Source organism: Ixodes scapularis, unplaced genomic scaffold, assembly GCF_016920785.2.
Source record: "Ixodes scapularis isolate PalLabHiFi unplaced genomic scaffold, ASM1692078v2 PGA_scaffold0__279_contigs__length_252992795, whole genome shotgun sequence".
NCBI classification, from domain to species: domain Eukaryota; kingdom Metazoa; phylum Arthropoda; class Arachnida; order Ixodida; family Ixodidae; genus Ixodes; species Ixodes scapularis.
This window is the reverse complement of record NW_024609835.1, coordinates 159,635,625-159,654,461: the sequence shown is the minus strand read 5'-3', so window position 1 is coordinate 159,654,461 and position 18,837 is coordinate 159,635,625. Positions and strand designations below refer to the sequence as shown.

The following is an 18,837-nucleotide window of genomic DNA, read 5'->3' as shown; positions in this document are numbered from 1 at the left end:
TACCTACATCCGTAACCCAACAATGTTTTTATAAGAGCAAGCAAACTTTCCAGGGTGGAGTGTTGGGCGAGTTGGTGATTCACAATGGTTAAAAAGCACAACAGGACGATGGACAGAAAGAAAGACACAGCGCTGTGTCTTCCTTTCTGTGTGTCGTCCTGTTGTGCTTTTTAACCATTATGAAACTTTCTAGTCCTACTGAGTTAGCCAGACGCTGGCCCACATGAACCACCCTGCCTGGCAGGGCGGTGCGAAGTGGTGAAGCTCAATGCCAGCACAAGTATGATGCGGCGAAATTTCGTGTGAGCCTGCAAGTACAAAGCTACGAAGCTTGACACAAACGGAGCAGCACGAGTGCCATGGCATGGAGGGACGCGACTGACCTGATGACGAATTTTTTTCCCCCTTGTCTCAACCAACATTGTTTTCTTTTGTTGGAAAATAAAGAAGTGACTACATTAATAATGAAATCGATCAAAAGTAGAAGATGTCTTATCGCACCAGGACACAAGGTCCTGTTATTTGATAAAATGTGGCACACTGGTTTCTGAAGTCGCTTTAAGCGCATTCATTAAAAGTGGGCAGAAATTGCATTGAAAAGTATACCAGCAAGAGCATGCAACAAATGTTAGATTGTTAAAAAATTAATATTTGGCTATTTCCGGTCCCGTTATGAGTGGGTCCAACCGCATCCGGCACCGCTCGTTTCGTCGGAATCGTTTTGTTTCGGGGAGAATGTCGGCAGGGACAGAAAGGGTGTGAGAGTAGCGTGCAAGTGTGTCATGGTCACCATGGGCAAGGAGACTAAAACAAGTGTTCTCAACTGTCCGATTTAGGATTTGAATGGCCAAAGCGTACGTCACCACTGGCAGATTACATCGGGGCTGCCTGGCCAGCAAATGCAAAAAACAAACATAAATATTCACTTTTATAACTACTTGAGCTTTACAAATTGTACAACTTAGTGAATTTATGCAAAAAAAAAACTATGCCATCTCCCTAGCTGCTGCCAGAGGAGAGGCAATGAGATGGCATTTGGGATCCTTCGAGCCTGGCTATCGAGCTGCGACAAACGGATGCACGCAGGTTCACAGTTTGGTGGCCTGAGAAATGCCGTCGCATTTAATGACCCTCGAAGATTCCGTCTCAGAAATAGACCGAAGGGTTTGGCATTTGTGCCACGACTCCTCTAGGGCCAACCGGCACAAGGGCACTCACCGCAGCTCTTCTCGGCCACCAGGTGGTCGAAGGGGGACGTGGTGCTGATGTGGGTGATGGTGTGGGCGGCATAATTCCCTTGGCGGCTCTTCATGGACGCTGTCCACTCCACGGGAGACACGCTGCCGAGGGGGGAGGAACCACCCCCTTGAATTGGCATTCTGTTCGCTCTTTAAGCTGACTTGTAGAGACGCTAAGCAAATGCTACAGCCTACAATAAACGCCCACCCACTACTTCTGAAATGTTTGATGACTAAGCAAAGGACATATCAAGCACCCACAGAGTATAGTACAGTATGGGATGTGGCTTTGTTTGCCTTAACTCGCTTCAATGTGCTCAATAACCTTGTTGTGCACTGTTATAGTAAGAACCTAACTAGTAGTGTTTATTTCAGAATCCAATTGTTTTCTTTTTGCCTAAGCTTTAGTTACCTATAGTATCTGCTTTCATCCTTGTTGCCACGCTTTTGTCTCATAATGTATGTAGCTCTTTCAAGAGGACTTTTGGGCACTAAAATTAAGTAAATAAAATTACTTCGGAAGAATTTGGTTTTGCAACACACACGGTAAAACTCCAAGCAAGCGCCCGCTCAGAGTTTGGGGACAATCATGTAAAACTGGAAGAAGGGCCCTCGTCATGTCAACAATCGGTTCAGCTACAGTAATCCCTTGTTATAACGAAATCGCTTTTTTCGAATTATCGCTTTTATCGAAGTTCAATGTGGTCTCGACCGAAATGCACGCATCTTTAACCGGATCATTTAAAGTGTATCGGCGGCCGACCCCGCTTATTATGAAGGCGGCCGCAGTGCCAAAAGCACACAAGCCTACACGGAGGCGCACGAAAACCCTTGCGTTCCCTCCCCCTTCTCCACCAAGGCAAATTGCAAACTGGGAAAACGGAGTAAACAGATGACGGAGGGCAGAGTGCACAGAGCTGGTGGAGCGCCGCTTCCGATGCCGATGCACAGATGCCGGGACACTGACAGGGAGCAGCGTCAACATTCCAATGCTACTCACGGCGCCCATGGCCTTGGCTGCCCAACTCCTGTCGGAGTCAGGACAAGAGAGTGATGGAGCCCAGAGGAGATCATTCGTTCGGGAGCCCCCCACGTGTGCCTACCCGGACGCACCTGCGACGTGCTACGCGTACATGTGCGTCGTATGGGAGATTGAGTGTTTACCGAAAGTTACTTAGATCCAGTCCAAAATCGCCAAATACCGTATTTACTCGCAGAATGAACGCACTTTTTTTTCCGAAAAATCGGTGCAAAGTTGGGGGGAGCGTTCATTACGCGAAGTAAAATTTTTGCGTCCGTATTCACTCGCATAATGAACCGACCTTTTATCCTGAAAAATCAAAGTAACTTCTTATCTCTTTGCGCGCGGAGCGGCGCCCGACCCCGTAACCCAAGGAGGTTAGAAGTACTAGGAGGGGGCACGTTGCAATATTGGTGAAGCCTAGTCATAAAAAGTTTAAACGATTTTGTGCCCAGCGTGACCGCAGATCTCTCTGGCGATTGGTGCGCGTGACATGTCACGTGTGAGATGGATGGTTGATTGTAGAAGGACTCCTTGCAGGCTTGCGCGCGCTCCGTCCGGTAGGTTTTATCAGATCGAAGTCTAGACTGTGGTGTATTCTAGTACCCCATAGCAAGACGAAGGCGAGCTACGGTCACGTGATGTGGTCACGTTGGCAAGGTAAGTGAGGAGAGTAAGGAGGAAAATGAGAAAGGCGAGGCGTCAAGGGAGCCTGGCTTGCGGAGGCTACGCGGCCGACGTCATGCCCTCTCCTACCCTTCTATTCTCCATGCCGTAACCAAACTAAGCAGTGCAAAAAAAAAAAAAAAAAAAAAACTTCTCTTTTTTTAGTTTTTTCGTTTTTTTTTTTGTTGTTTTTTTTGCCGCCTTTTGCAAGCTGTTTTGTTTGCTTAGGCGTTGGCTCTCCGCTTCTCTTCCTTATCTCCTTGCGCGCGGCGCGCGATGCACGACCCCCCCCGTAACCAAACTGCGCTGTGCAAAAAAGAAAAAAAAGCTCTTTTTTTTCTCAGCTCCGTGCGTTTTTTTTTCTTTTTTTTTTGCCGCCTTTCGCAAGCTGTTTCGTTTGCTTAGAGGGCTTCTCCGCTCCTCTTTATTAGGGAGTTTTCGTAGATCGTTTTCGCCGTCCCGCAAGGCCCTCCGCAATCCGCTACGATAGCGGGAACTCCACAGTCAAGGCTATCGGCGCGCAGGCGCAGTAGCGACTTCTTCGTTGCGGAACGCTTAGCGGAGGGGGTAGCGCGGTCTACGAAAACTCCCTATTACCTCCTTGCGCGCGGCGCGCGATCCCCCGTAACCAAACTGCGTTGTGAAAAAAAAAAAATAATAATAATAAAAAAAAAGTTCCTTTTTGTTTTTGTTTTCGCTTAGTTCCGTGTGTTTTTTTTTTTCTTCTTTTTGCCGCCTTTCGCAAGCTGTTTTGTTCGCTTAGAGCGCTGCTCCGCTTCTCCTTGCGCGCGGCGGCGCGCGAACCCAAAGTCCAAACTAAGCTGTGCAAAAAAAAAAAAAAAAAAAGAAGCTTTTCTTTGTTTTTTTTTTTTGCTTCCGTTGGATCTTTGCGACTTTTTTTAACGCGTTTGGTAAGGCGTGTTTTTCGCCCACGCTGCCCATGCATTCGCGACCTCGCTGCACCAGGATAGAAAAGTGCGTTCATTTCGCGCGGGTGGGGGGAGGGGGTCAAAATTTTGACGTCCTAGTTGGGGGTGCGTTTATTACGCGAGGGAAAAAAAAAGTCGAAATTTTGAGAGCCGACTTGGGGGGTGCGTTCATTACGCGAGTGCGTTCATTGTGCGAGTAAATACGGTAATTCGACATTTTGGCATCGGCTGTTTGACACTGTCCACCATTACGCAAAACAAGCAAGGCATACTGGACAGGTTCGAGAACTTTCTCATGCAGTAGAAAGCGTGCCCGCGACGAGAAGGTGAAAGATTCCCAACTGCTTCGCGCACATCAGATTTTCTCTCCCGAGCATGCTTGCCAAGCCAGCGCACTATTTCCATAGCTGCAACGATCTCTGCAGAAGTGTGTGAAAACATGTTGGCAGAGCCACAGAGGACAACTTTGATTCGTTTGTGCCTGTTGATGTGGACATTCCAGTTGTTGCTTCCATGGACGCTGCAATCGTATACCTTGCGTGCAGCCAGGGTAAACACAAAGTGACGTTGGAAAGGCACCTAGGGAAACGCCGACGACTGCGGAGATGCGAAAAATCCTACGGCTGTTTCGAAACAATGTGGAGTGCAGCGGCGGTGACACTATTCTTGCGATGACTGAAGCAGTTTGAGGAGAACTGATGTCCGGATTAAACTATCTGCAAACTCCACTTAATTATTTTTTCACTCGGTAAAGCTGCAGTAAGATGTTCACAACAAGGGTTTGTTTAATTAAATATGCAGTCAGAGTGTTCCGCAGTGTTCCTGTCCAGCTTCAAGGCTGCTGGCACGGTTCATTTGGCTCCTCGCTTTTATCGAACTTCCAGTTGTATCAAATTTTCTTGCCAGCCCGTTGACTTCGTTATAACGAGGAACTTCTGTATATCCTTTGTGTTTCTTCCGAATGCTACAAAATTAGAGGGCGGGAACTTATTGTGGAATGGGCGAATGCTTGGTATTTTACGGTGGTAGTACATGGCAAATGATTCAAATGCACGGACAATATGCTAAATCACAAAAATCCCATGCTCAATGCTACATGTTGTAACTGTTTAGATACCAAAAAGTGATATGTAAGAATGTAAAAATTAAAGAGGCACAATTTCTAGCTCTAAGAGCCAGACGTAACTGAAACTCTCGTTGCACATCGGTCAAGCCAATGCATTCCTCTCAAAGTAAAGTGGCAGCACTGTGAACAGTTGTTGTAGAAGGCATGTGTCTAAAAGAAGTCAGCAACGACAATCCACGAGCTCTTTTCCTAAGCATGCTGTAACGATTTAGACGGAAAGCGACGAAAATCGACGCAAAGAAGAAAAAAAATCACTTAAAGAGCTACAGAAGGGAAGCGAAGAAGAGGAGGAAGAGGAAGGGCTTGCGGAAAAAGGAAGGGGAAGGCAAGCCTTGGATTTTGAGAACACTAGCGAACCTCGAGCTCAAGGAAAAGCCTTCCACTCGTCACCCTCAGACGACCAGAGCAGTCGGGACTTAAGGAGAACCGGCTCCAGCGATCAAGAAAGCACCACGGTTCATTCTCTACCCGGTTACCAGCCTCAACAAGTTTGTTTCGAAGCAAGTTACTTTTCCTTCATTTATGAGCCATTAAGTTTTCCTTCCTCTTTTTTTCTCTCTGGACATGAGTTCAAAAACAGCAACATCATGAATACATTGTTTGTAAACAACAAAACAATCGGACGGATGTCCGCGTCCTTCGTTTTGTAGTTTGAGAATCACCCAACACATAAGACTTTTCTGCCATGCACATAGAGGCAAAGCGAAAAAGATAAATCAACGAGAGACAAAGCTGCAGGGCAGATTTTGTACACCAAAGTCAACTGTCGTTACATGACTATAAACAGCTAGGAGTCCTGCATTTGCCACAGACACACCGTAAATAGTCGCGTCGCTTTTCTAGTTCCCTTTGATGCCGCAATCATTTCATAGCCTTCCAAAATTGGGGGTGAAAGAGTCGAAACAGCTTGGTAAAAAACACTCACTTTTCCAGAACCACCCTGACCACAGGCACCTTAACCGGGAACTTGAACTTGTGAATGTAATTTCCCCTCTCAGCGTCGCTAAAATACTTTAGCGCTTCTCTGTCAGAAAAAAACAGAAGAGCAAGAAAGAGGCACAGTCAAGAAAAGTGTGTCACGACCACCTAGCGGGCAAAAAATAGGTAGGTATGGAAGCCCAAGCAAAAAGGGTGTGTTGCTGTAGGCTGCAATCTAGGCTTCAAAAATCAAGCCGCTCAGAATTGGCAATGTACAGCATTCCACAAAAAAAAAGCCTTATTATGTCGAGGCTAGAGATGGTGCCTCAGGGGAACGTCTTTCACTTTCATCAACTCAAGCTGGGCTTCCTTAAACGAGCCAGTCCGATCAAGCCCTCAGCATCCCCGGGTTGTCATTGTCCCCATCATCATTTTTTACAAAGAGTAATATGTGCACCATCATTTTACTAGTGTTATTTTTAGATCTCCAAAAAGGACTAAAACAAGCACTCCACCGGCTGTTCCAAGGGCTTAAACATTAATTCTCTGTGGGATCCCCTCACACAAAAAACCAACCTACAGGAAAGTTCACCGAGGCTTTATTGTTTTTTGTCAAAATCACCGTCCTTATGGTCACCGACAGGATGAGGACTCAGAAGCAGTCCCTCCTTTGTCCCATGTCCGGCACAATTTTCTCACCTTCGATAACGCTTGCACAATAAAAGTATGGCAAAAGGCAACGAGCACGTGCTGGAGGTCGGGAGTCAGGAAGAGACGCCCCGCTGTTCTCAAACTATCGGTGACGGCGGCGGTGGCGGATTAGCAAAGCAGCCCGTGGAATCGGTCTACGTTACCAACGGTTGAAACCTGGCGGCAACGTTGTCCCAACGGACGTGTGTGGGTGCACTGCCCCCGTACCTGGCATATCCACTGAGGTAGTGTATGGGGAGGTGCAGGTAGGTCTTGCACAGCATCACCATGTCCAGAACCCCCTGCAGCTTCATCAGCTCGGCCACTGCCACTGCAAGGTCCCCGGGACCCAAGAAGAAGGGCAACAGCTGGTCTTGGCTGGCCAGCTCCAGACCTGCGCGCAACCGCCCGTGCCCGTTGAATGGCACGCCGCCACTTCTTCGGTGATTGGAGGGCACTTCCGACCGATGGGTTTACCGTTCTTTATTGGAATGTCCACAAAAAGGCAACAAGGCATGTCTTAAAAACACCGGAGGGAATCGCTCGGACGGTAGCAGCTCTGGAAACGGGTCGCAGAAGCGATGGCACAACTGATGAACCGTCAAAGGCATTGCCAGTGCCTGAACCTGAGACCACGGAAATTTCTATCAGCTGGTCACCGGCGGTTAAACCACAAACCTTGTTTAATTGCGAATTACCAATCAGCTAAATATTTAATTTGTGTTCGAATAGAAATTGAATATTAACACATTCAATTTTAATAAGATTGAATATTAAAAGATTAAATGTGTATTCAAATTTGAATTAGATATAAAATATTGAATTTGTACTTGAATGTGATTTGACTTATAAAATACTCTAATTGCATTCGAAAGTAACTTGCCCAACAGAGCTGGAATCCCGACTTTCCCTCCTGAATCTGGCCCAGCTCGCTGCTGAATCAGAATCGGGCCCAGCTTGGGTTTCCAGTGTTCCTTCCCAACAGCTAGCTGTCGTCGAGGGCTGACGGCACTCTACTTTCCCAGCTACCCCCTAAAGTCAAAGATTACCCGCTTGTCCTTGTATCTTTCTTTCCTCAATCCCCATCCTTGAGCACTGTTTAATTTCCATTGTGTCCGACATACAGTAAAATACCATGAAAAAACATCTACAAGATTCTCCAGCAAAAAACTTTTTTTTAAAGATTATTTGCATCTTCTATAACCCATTAGGAATGTTCTCACAAAGCTTTACCTTCATACGCAGAGTATTTAGTCAGGAATAAATTATTTTCGATGTGTCGACGGCCGTGCACACTGGGCAGAGGCACAAGCGGACCTGTGCGTTTGCCATTTTCAATGCATGCCGCTTCCCATTGGTAAGGCCTAGCGCGGAGCGGAACCACTCCTTGGAAAGAGTGTTTCTTCTCTTTAGAGCGCAGCTCTTAGGCACCTGTTTCGGCGTTAAGCAGTGCCGCCCATCGACGTAACACACGACTTCTCTTTCCTCGCACCATAAGGAGAGAGAAGGGTTTTCCAATTCTGCTGTGACGAAAGACAACTTCAAACGCTGAAACCGAAATCCACGCAAGGTGTCCTCTTTAGGCCATGCGTAAAGAAGACACACTTTAGGCCCATGCCTCCCCCTCAGCCAACCTTTTCTTGAGGTCCCTTGAACATTGTTCAAGTGCTATTTTACTACATACAGTACCAGATGTCCCGATTCCCGACGGCCCCTCACCGACGAAGATGTTGAGGTAGTCCCTGTGCAGCTTCTGGAGTCCCATCTCGGCCAGCATGCGGATGGGCGTGATGCCCGCCATGGCTGGCTCTGGCCGCAGCTGCTGGCTCATGTCCCGCAGGATGCCGCCCACCATGGTCCCATTCTTGGGCACAATCTGCAAACAGACGGGGCAACTGTGGCACCCACAAGTCCCAGACGACCGACAACCTCTACAATACAATAAGAAGGAACCATAAAACTATTTTCTTACATTGGGTAACCCAGAGGATCTCAAACTTTTTTTTTTTTCGGAAAACACCAGTCCCCCTTAGTTGATAAGCAAGGAACCTTTCCTGTGTCGGGAATTAAGGCAATAAAGCAGTACAGAGGGCCAAAAACCTTTAAAGAATAATACACATACATCTACTATAACATAGTTATTAGGGTTGTGCAAATAGTGGATTTTGAGTTCGAATAGAATTCGAAGTGAATAGTGATTTGGTCGAATATTTTCTAATCGAATATCGAATACTTGCCATTCAAAAAACTTGACCGTTTTTAGAAAGAAGTTTACAGAAATACTTCCAAACTCGACCTCTCACGCTGTCGTTAGTCCATCTTGCCAACCGACTTAGCTTTCGTCATTTTGACAATGTCGATGTCATCCACTCACCTTGTCGCTGTAATAATATAATATTCCTTCGAAATACAATAATTTAAATGTTTTGAAACCGTGTTTAAGAGTTTTATCGGAAATAAAAGTTTCTGAGCAATTATGCATGTTATGAGAAATTTCTAAGGGTATTTATTTTTATCCTAAACTTGTTTTTCTAAACTTATATCTGGACGTGGCGGTGGGGAGAAAAAAGTGCTGGCAACCAGGGCCCCAAGATTGGCGAAGATGGCGCCGGCGTCTCTGGAGTTCGTTGCTCAGTTTCTTTTGCCCGTTATTAAAAAATTGATGAAATAATTACAATGAGTATATTTCAAAGTTCCCACCATAATAGTTGTACCATTTTGCCGAATGTGTCAGTATATTCTTGATTTTAGGTATCGTTTTTTTCTGGTCTTTAGACAGTAAACATACTTGCGACCGCGAGTTTGCGAACACCTCGAAAAGCACGAATATTACAACTGCCCTCGGAGCGAATATCGAATAGCGACTATTCGAAACTACTATTCGAAAATTTGAATATTCGCACAACACTAATAGTTATGTGTTATAGAAAAGCCTGACATCAATTAAAGCGGTCCTGCAGCAGGAAAGACACTTTACCTAAGGGGGGACACTACCCAAAAGGGTCAACGTTCGAGCCTTCGGCTTTTATGAATGAAATTTACAGTATATGCTAGCAGTTGTGAGCAGAGGTCGGCATTTTAGGTCGCCCTCACTCACCCTCACCCTCAATGCCACATTCACCTAAGCCCCTCACTCACCCTCACCCTCACAGCTACACTCACCTTCAGCCCTCGCTCACCCTCGCCCTCACAGACACACTCACCTTCAGCCCCTCACTCACCCTCACTGAACCTTACAGCCCTCAGGCACTCACCGCCTTCACGGCCCTCACGGCCCTCACGCCCCTCACCGCCCTCACGGCCCTCACGAACCTCACCGCCCTCACGCCCCTCACGGCCCTCACGCCCCTCGCCGCCCTCACGGCCCTCACGCCACTCACTGCCCTCACGCCACTCACCGCCCTCACGCCACTCACCGCCCTCACCGCCCTCACGGCCCTCACGCCACTCACCGCCCTCACACCACTCACCGCCCTCACGCCACTCACCGCCCTTGTGGCCCTCACGCCCCTCACGCACTGATGGCCGTCACGCCACTCAGGCCAGCTTCAGATGGGACAATTTCGCCCAGAAACTTTACGTCGCAACACCAGCAACACGGGCCGCCCGCGATCGCACGCAGCAACCAATTGCTGCAATTTGCCATCGTCATCATAAAATTTTATTTTTCTTGCACTATTTAGACATAATTACGCGTTATAAACGTGTTTTTATGCATTTAAATCTCGTAAAGAATACTAATGCACCTTTCTGAAACAGTTTATTTCCAAAAAACAATTGATTTCAAACCAGAACCAGAACCAGAACCACCCTTACGCACTCATGGCCCTCACACCACCTCATGCGCTCACCACCCTCACGGCCCTCACGCCTCTCACGCCACTCACTGCCCTCACGCACTCATGGCCCTCACACCCCTCACGCCACTCACCGCCCTCACACCACTCACGCACTCATGGCCCTCACGCCACTCACCGCCCTCACGCCCCTCACGCACTCATGGCCCTCATACCCCTTACCGCCCTCACCGCCCTCATGGCCCTCACCGCCCTCACGGCCCTCACCGCCCTCACGGCCCTCACGGCCCTCACGGCCCTCATGGCCCTCGCTCACCCTCACACTCATGAATTTTCCTGGTTCATAAACTCACTCACCCTCACCTCACCTGTGAAGATGAGGGTGAGTGAGGGCCCTCATGAGTGAGGTTTGCCGAGGTATGGTTGTGAGGCAGAATGCAGTGCAAAGTTTCATCTGTAACATGAATTGTAAAACAAATTATAGTCATTTTTATCAGAAACACACTGACTTTGTTTAGGAAAACTATCTCTAGAAAACTAATGTAATACCCAACGTGTTTCTTCACTAGATCTGCAGCAGAATGCCTGGAGAGTACAAGTGTGAAAACAAAACTACCAAAAAGTAATTTAGTTTATGCATCACGGTGAAAAACCAAATAGATTTTTTGCCTTTTATGCCGTCGACAAAATCTTAACATCTTCTATAAAAGGTAACCACAAAGTCAAAAAAACAATTCTGCAGTTGCATTGCCCATAAAAATCCAGTTATGAAAAAACAATGAATGAGCCTTTCCCTCCGTCCCACCAAACAATAGTTTCCCTAAAGTGAAACTTATGGCAGAAAGTGGAATGGAGAAAAATGCGTTCAAAGTGCTCCAACCTCCATCCCGCAGTCGTGGCCGAGTGGTTAAGGCGGTGGACTAGAAATCCATTGGGGTCTCCCCGCAGAGGTTTGAATCCTGTCGACTGCGCAAACATTTTTTCTTTTTTTAAGAAGACGGATGGGATGGTAATCGATGTGAGCACGGACGCCGGACAAGGCTACACCCTAAGGAGCTTTGCCTCTAAAAAAGAAGGTATGAAATGCATCAGCCAGACATCGCTGAATTTATGCAGCAAAAAGATTGCATCTTTAGACTCATGTTGATTGACAACCCCGTGGTGTGTTCTGTGTCGCTGATTTTGTTTTAATACGATAGCATTATTTTAAGCTACTACTCAAAATTTTCAGCTGTGTATATTCTGGCCTCGAATATTCTTCTCCACTAAATTTAGTGGAAAATTGATGTCACGTGACCCAGGCACCAATTCAGTTCCTCACTAATTTTAGCGAAAAATTTACGTTGTGTGAACTATGCACCAATTCAGTTTCCCAGTAAAATTTAGTGAAAAATTTATGTCATATGGCCTATGCACTGATTCAGTTTCCCCACTAAATTTAGTGGGAAATTAATGTCGCGTGGCAATGCACCAATTCAGTTTCCCTGCTAAGTTTAACAGAAAATTAGTCACATGTCCTATGCACCAATTCAATTTCCCCACTAAATTTAGCAGAATATTTGTCACATGACTATGCACCAATTCAGTTTCCCCGCTAAATTTAGCAGAAAATTTATGTCACATGGCTGTGCACTAATTCAGTTTCCCCTCTAACTTTGGTGGGAAAATTTACGTCACGTCCTATGCACTAATTCTGGTTCCCCGCTAAATTTGGCGGGAAAATTCACGTCACATGACCCATGCACCAATTTAGATTCCCGGCTAATTTTAGCAGGGGAAATTGACGTCACGTCCTATGCAACCAATTCAGGTCCCACGCTAAATCTGTGTACGAAATGAGAAGCGGTCTTTTGCTGACCTTTCTCTCTAGGGACGAGGTGCTCCCTTTAGCTTGCTTAACAAGGCTTCCGCAATGCTCAATAAAACCGATGTTGGGAAACTTGCCGGTGTCAGGCGTTCTACCTGCCGGTCAAAACTATTGTCAAGGGGTGACACCACCTTCAAGTGTCGACTTTTAAACCAGTTGCTCAATATTGATGGAATTTGGAAGGTCTATTCATCTCGTTGCCTAAATGCACTGCATGAAATTTCATCTCTGTAGGGCTATTTTCCGATAGGCTACAGGGGGAAGTACACAGCTATTGATGCAAGTCTCCTCCCTTGGCAGGGAAGTCTATCGTATAAAATTGCTGGAGAATATTGAGCATTTTTAAGCTCCAGCCTTAACTAGAACATACGGTGGGGGGCTATCTATTCTTTACCTTAAAATCCGTGTTTTTTCTATGCAAAATGTCAATTTGAAAAGCATTCCACATAATGGGGCATTTTCTCCTCATCAAAACCCTACTTTTTGGCAATAACAGTGATGCGATTGGCCTAAGCCATTTTGGAGCACCTTTCGGAGCAGCCAAAACAGTGTTTTGGAGCAGCAAATGCCGCCTTTGGAGCAACCAAAACTAGTGTTTTGGAGCAGCAAAAGTGGCTTTGGGAGCAGCCAAGATAGTGTTTCAGAGCAGCAAATGTGGTTTTTAAAACAAATATTCTTTAAAAAATTAAAAAAAAAAAAATTTGGTTTAAGTGCTGTACGAACGAAGGACACTTTGTGTTGTGTTGTGTTCTGATATGACGTGTTGTGACGGAACTCGTTGCTTGTGTTTTTACTGCTGAGACATCCCACAAGTGTACGGTGATGTCGGCATTGCCGAGTAATTACGAAAAACCGCTTGCCACAGTTTTACTGCTTCCCGACGTGCCAGATTTTCTTCAAAAGTAAGCAAACGTAAAACAATAGATTGCAAGCGGCCCAACTGGTGCCTCTGTTGTGCAATCACGTTCACATGCACGTGAGGGCAACTTCAGCAGGCTTGCAGTTTCGTGTGCTTTGTCGCGCGAGCGGAGACAACGGCTGTTTGATCGAAACCGAAATTGTGCCACTTCGCTCCGTCGCTAACTGATCCCCAAAACTGCATGCAAAATGTAACTGTCGAGCATATGAAAACAAAAACAAAAAAACAAGAACAGTCCAGCGGCACGTGCTTGCCATTGCCAGGCCGGCAAACAAAATAAAAATGACCGCATCTCCACGTGGTGTATGATGTTGATTGCGGCGAAGCTCTGGTGGTGCTGATGATACTGATTTTGTTCATAAATCCTCTGATAGTGCTGATTTTTTTTTTTTTTTATTGCTCATAGGTAGTGCTGAGTTCCGGGTTGCGTTTTGACTTTATTATTACTGCCTTATGGTCAGTAAAATGCAGAGCCAGTGGTTCTTCTAAAATCTAGCAGATCTGCTTGGATCCGCTAGAAGCCGTGGGAACGTATCTCCATTGCTTAAGTCAACGGTCCATGTCAGAAAGAGAATGTGTGGTATGGAACGTGGTTATATACGCATTTGAGCATTTGACCGCAGCGCCCTCTCGTCTATAAACGTCGAGCCAATGCATGCAAAGTTTAACGCGATTATACAGTGTAGACCGCATATAATGTATGTCGCGGGAGTCGCGAAAATCTGCACTATAAGCGGTACCGCGCTATAACCAAAACATCAATTTTTCAGGCCAAAATGCATGCCATCAGACAACTTACCTTTGTAAAAGAATTTATTTTATGTTAGATGAAAAATAAAGCTTTAGTTTGAGGAAAGTCTTTATTTCACCAGACTAGTACACTTCTCTCTCAAGTGTGTCGCACATTTTGAAAGAAATGAGCGACTTTTGCCTGGCACAGCCTTTTAACGGCGTCGCGGGTTACGGACGATTGTCGCGAGCGTTCAGGATTGCTAACCCTAATCACTTTTCTCCGGCGATGAAAACGCGTGAAAATTCGCATTCTTTATACGGTACACGCCAGTAATATTTTCAACTTGAGCACAGGCATGAAATGCTCCAAATAAGAAATCCGGGCGATGTTCGAAAACACAAATGCTTAGAAAGCACCACTGTAGTCGAAGCAAACAAACACGACGACACGGGCGTTTCTGCCATCTTGAGAGTGCCGCCACATTATCGCCGCACGAGCAGGTGGATCTTCCCTTCTAGTACGTGCTGGGTTATCATAGCAACGCACAACGAAAATTCACAGTCAAGGATAGCGCTTTTACGCGGAACGATGAGCTTCTACCACGCCGTCTACGTCGACGATCAAAACCGACGCCATGTTTGTGGATAGAAGCAGCCGGCCGGCCGGCCCGCGACCGGCGTGCAACGCGCGCGAACACTTCTCCTCGACTTGTGATTGGTCTGTCGTTGCGGTTGTTTCCAACGTTTCCAACGCAGCGGAGGGACGCACGCACGTGAACGACACGTGCGTGCGTCCCTCCGTCGCTATGGCAACTGAAGCCTCTCTCTTCGCTTCTCCCCGCTTCTTCGAGCAACCTCCTTGCCCGCAAGTGCCGCTTGCGGCTCGCGCCATTATCTAGTGTCGCACAGGGAAGCGTGCTCTCTGCGTCGGTCATTTGGCGCGGTCGCCGGGCTGTTCCGAAAACCGCACTATAACCGGTATTTCCCTTCGCGCGCCTGCATTTTAAGCGGTATGTAATTACATGAAGTTCTATGGGAGGTGAACCGGTGGTTTAAAAAAGCCACGTTATACCTGGTCCTGCACTATAAGCGGTTACGTTGTAAGTGGTCTATACTGTAGATGGTGCCTTCTGCTTACACCCAATCTCCAGCATGGCTTTGCTGAGTGAGTCCAAGCTTAAAACGCTTTTTTTGAGTCATTTTGTTGTCGGCATGTGGACATTTATTGTGAAATGAGTGAGGAATTGGGTATGGCTTGCAATACACGAACCAACATCAGCAAGTATGGGCGGGGCAAGCATCATTGAAATACAAAGCAGACAAACCCACGTGACTTTCTATAAATTAATGCTGGTTTTAGTCAGTTTTGTGTTCAATCAGGGTGGGCTTTTCGATTCTTGGCCATATGCATAGCCTCTTCTACGTGAAAGCTGGACTTCTATGGTGTTCTTGTCCAAACAGAGTTCACTCTTGAGCAAAGATATTTAATATACTGAAACTGTGAAGAAATACTCTTTCAAACGAGTATGATCATCATTCTAGGGCATACCGGTACAAAGCTACAGCAGTTTGAAAATAGAAAACAAGTTCCCCATTTCAAAAACACGTGATTTTGCATCGTTGGCTGACCGAAAATGTGTTATTTCTCCGTAAATACTTCAGATATTCTAATAAAAATTTGCAGGAGTATACACTATTAGTTGTGGAACCACAATACACAAAAATAGGAAAATTTGTTTGTTTTATCAAAAATTGCAATTTTAAGGTGGTGTCCAGACTTCTCCAAGGTTGGCCTGTGGGCAAGAAGCTCAATGATTTCCCTACACACCCCCTAGGGGGGTGTAAACCCCTTCTTGTTTTTCTAAAGGCATCCCCTTAATTCGCAACGACTTCTCTATTCTCAATGCCCCCCCCATTAACCCTCCTCCCCCTAAAAATTTAGACACTTCCCCCTAATTTCAATTCCTTGGGAAACCCCTGAAGAAGCCATACTTCTTTTTACTAATTTGGAGTGCAACGAATCAACAGGGAGAAGACCCTTCTTCGAACGTGGGTGATAAGACCAGCAGACATGTTTAGCTGTGAATTCCAATCTCAAACCCGAAAATTGAAGAAAATCCCCATCCTGAAGTTTATTAGTGAATGTGAGCCCATCCGACTTGTTTCTGTGAAAACTTCTAAAACAGACTTAATAACGCTTGCCTCAGACATACTCTAAGACTTTAGACAAAACCAAGAAATCATAGACATAACAAAAAACTTTAAAAACACGCTCGTCATCCAGATTGTCAGAGATGGCCATATTGCACTTGGCCAGAAAAAAAAAATCACAAAGCAGAGGCGCCACACACGAGCCTATACAAATTCCTTCCCTCTGCATGGAAAACTTGCCATCATATAGGATAAACGTTAGCTCCAAATAAAACTTTAACAACTCAAAGAGACCGTCAGTACACATGCCACTAGCGTTCTGGAAGCCTATCTCGCCATTTCTTTCAATACATTCACGTACCGAGAAAAACATGGCCTTATGAGGGATGGAGTAAAAGAGATCTTCAACACCTCTGGAAGACCCACACCTGTGAATGCACCAGTGCTGAGGTAATCTACGACACACTGCGAGTTGCGCACCAAATGCAGATCAAAGGTCTGTAACCCACTTAGGTGCTCCTGCAGGAATAGGGTGACCTATCTGCCGCATAGAATTTTAGAAGCCAATGCAATTAAAAAAGAAGGTACGAAATGCGTCAGTCAGACGTTGCCAAACTTAAACAGCAAAAAGACTGCATTTTTAGACACGGGTTGATGAACAAGTCATGATGTGTTTGGTGTTGCTGATTTTCTTTTTACAGTGGAGTTGTTAAGGGCTAGGTTCCCCAGGATCGTGTTCGTGTATATCGACACAAACCTGCCTGGACAGCTACCGCCATCTCTAAGCGACGGCGGCAAGCACACAACCAGTATGGTTTCCACCGTCGCTCGTAGATGGCGGCAACCTTTCCAGCTATAATAAAAGAATGGATAGTTGGGCGCATTGGTGGGAATTCATCGTAGGGAAACAGCGCGAAAAACAGACGTCGACGAAGAAGAAGCACACAGTGTATCGAGTACAGCTCCGCTGGTCTTCCTTCTTCACGAGAGTGGAAAGGCTGAACGATTTTTTATTAAAGTTCACTTGAGAGTCAGTGCCTGTCCTGTTTGCACTTCTACTTTGTCCCTGTTTTTTGCGCACTGTTTGCCCTTTAGTCAGTACTATGAACCGACTATCCCACATCGCCACCCTAACACATAAGGGTACTCTGGGGATCCCCTGTTCTCCCCAAGCACCCTTATTTGTTCTCTGAACACAGGTACTCTGCAGAGCCCAGGATACCTAGGAACCCAGAAATCCTAGGTACCCTGAGTTCCCCAAAGTATCTAGCAACCCAGTTTGAGAATCACTGGACTAACCGGCTCTCAGATAAAAAAAAAAAGACAACTGAATCCTATTCCGTGCTCTATGAATGCAAGACCATAAAGCATGAAACAGGAATCAGTTTTTGCTTACACATCCTGGTTTTTACGAGTGGATTTATGAGGCATGTGTTCCTTTCCTTCATCAACGCTCCATTTTTCCCAAATGTCATCACTATATAAAAGGACGACCGAGGAAAGAATTACGCCTTGGCGACAGAGAATTCAATTTGCTGGAGGTTGAACACAGAAAGGTCGAGCCTCACAAATAGCAAGGCATAAAAAAACTATTACGGTAAAGGCAGTGGAAGCACAGGATGTATTGCATTTTGATTTGCGGGGATGCTGCACACATGAACTAGGTACGTGTTTTGTGCCTCCAGGGCACAAACGAGGTGGTGCATAGTAGCACCTGAGCCCTGCCAAAGCTAGCTGTTTTGCACGAGCCAAACGCACAAAGTTCTCTTGCAGTCAGACACCCCAGCTTTGACCCTTTTCTTTTGCAATGGCCCGTGTCCTCGAAAGCATGTAGTCGTTCTCTTCCCCCTCGCCTCCTGCAGAATCTCCAATTATATGTGCGAGCGCACTTGCTCAACATTTCTCCACATCTCTGTTGATTATATTGAGTTTGCAGGCGTCAAAAAGGAAATCTCATACCATTTTGTTCAGCGATGTTTCGTCCACAAGATTTGTTTTAGGGTCCTTAGGGTCTAGCCTTGTCCGGCGTCCGTGCTCACATCGATTGCCATCCCATCTGTCTTCTTAAAAAAAAAGAAAAAATGTTTGCGCAGTCGACAGGATTCGAACCTGTGCGGGGAGACCCCAATGGATTTCTTGTCCATCGCCTTAACCACTCGGCCACGACTGCGGGACGAGTAGGGGGCTCTGAGATGTGGTAGTAACTCAAGAGCTAAGGATGTCATGGGTGAAACGCTGCATGTAGACACTCAACGTCTATACAGGAGAGTGCGCTGCGGTCAAATGCGTATATAGTCGGGCTAAACTTCGCATGCATTGGCTAATGAAGTCAAAATGCAACCCGGAACTCAGCACTAGCTAGCAATAAAAATTTTAAAAAATCAGCACCATCAGCACTACCTATGAACAAAATCAGTATCATCAGCACCACCAGAGCTTCGCCACAATCAACATCATTCACCACGTGAAGATTCGGTCATTTCGCAAAAAAGTTTGAAAAAAAGAACAAAAATCGTACGGCTACACGGGATCAAACCCGCTTCCGCCGCGTGTGAAGCGGACATCTTTCCATTGAGCCACTAGGGAAACACCTTCGTTAGTAATAAGGAGTTTTAGAATAACGTACGCAATTTTAGCGCACGCTAGCGCTAGATTTAGCGCTTGTATTAGCGCACGCGACGCAAGAGAGTTTTAGAATAGCGTTTCTCTGCCGCGACGCAAAAGCCCAAGCAGCTAGCGCTTGCAACACCACCAAGATACAGCCACAATTTTTATTCCACACA

At 46.1% G+C, this 18,837-nt stretch overlaps 1 protein-coding gene across 3 annotated transcripts in view; it reads right to left on the bottom strand.

Annotated features, from left to right (window-relative positions):
- The window catches only part of LOC115332900 (protein zwilch homolog), a 60,998-nt gene that overhangs the window by 10,663 nt on the left and 31,498 nt on the right, over nt 1–18,837 (bottom strand). For all 3 annotated transcript variants that reach the window (XM_029995475.4, XM_040498822.2, XM_029995415.4), the window contains exons 12-15: nt 8,308–8,464; nt 6,817–6,982; nt 5,906–6,004; nt 1,219–1,340 (exon numbers count right to left, since the gene is read on the bottom strand). In XM_029995475.4, the coding sequence (XP_029851335.1) occupies nt 1,219–1,340; nt 5,906–6,004; nt 6,817–6,982; nt 8,308–8,464 (544 nt within the window). The remainder of the gene's footprint in view (nt 1–1,218; nt 1,341–5,905; nt 6,005–6,816; nt 6,983–8,307; nt 8,465–18,837) is intronic.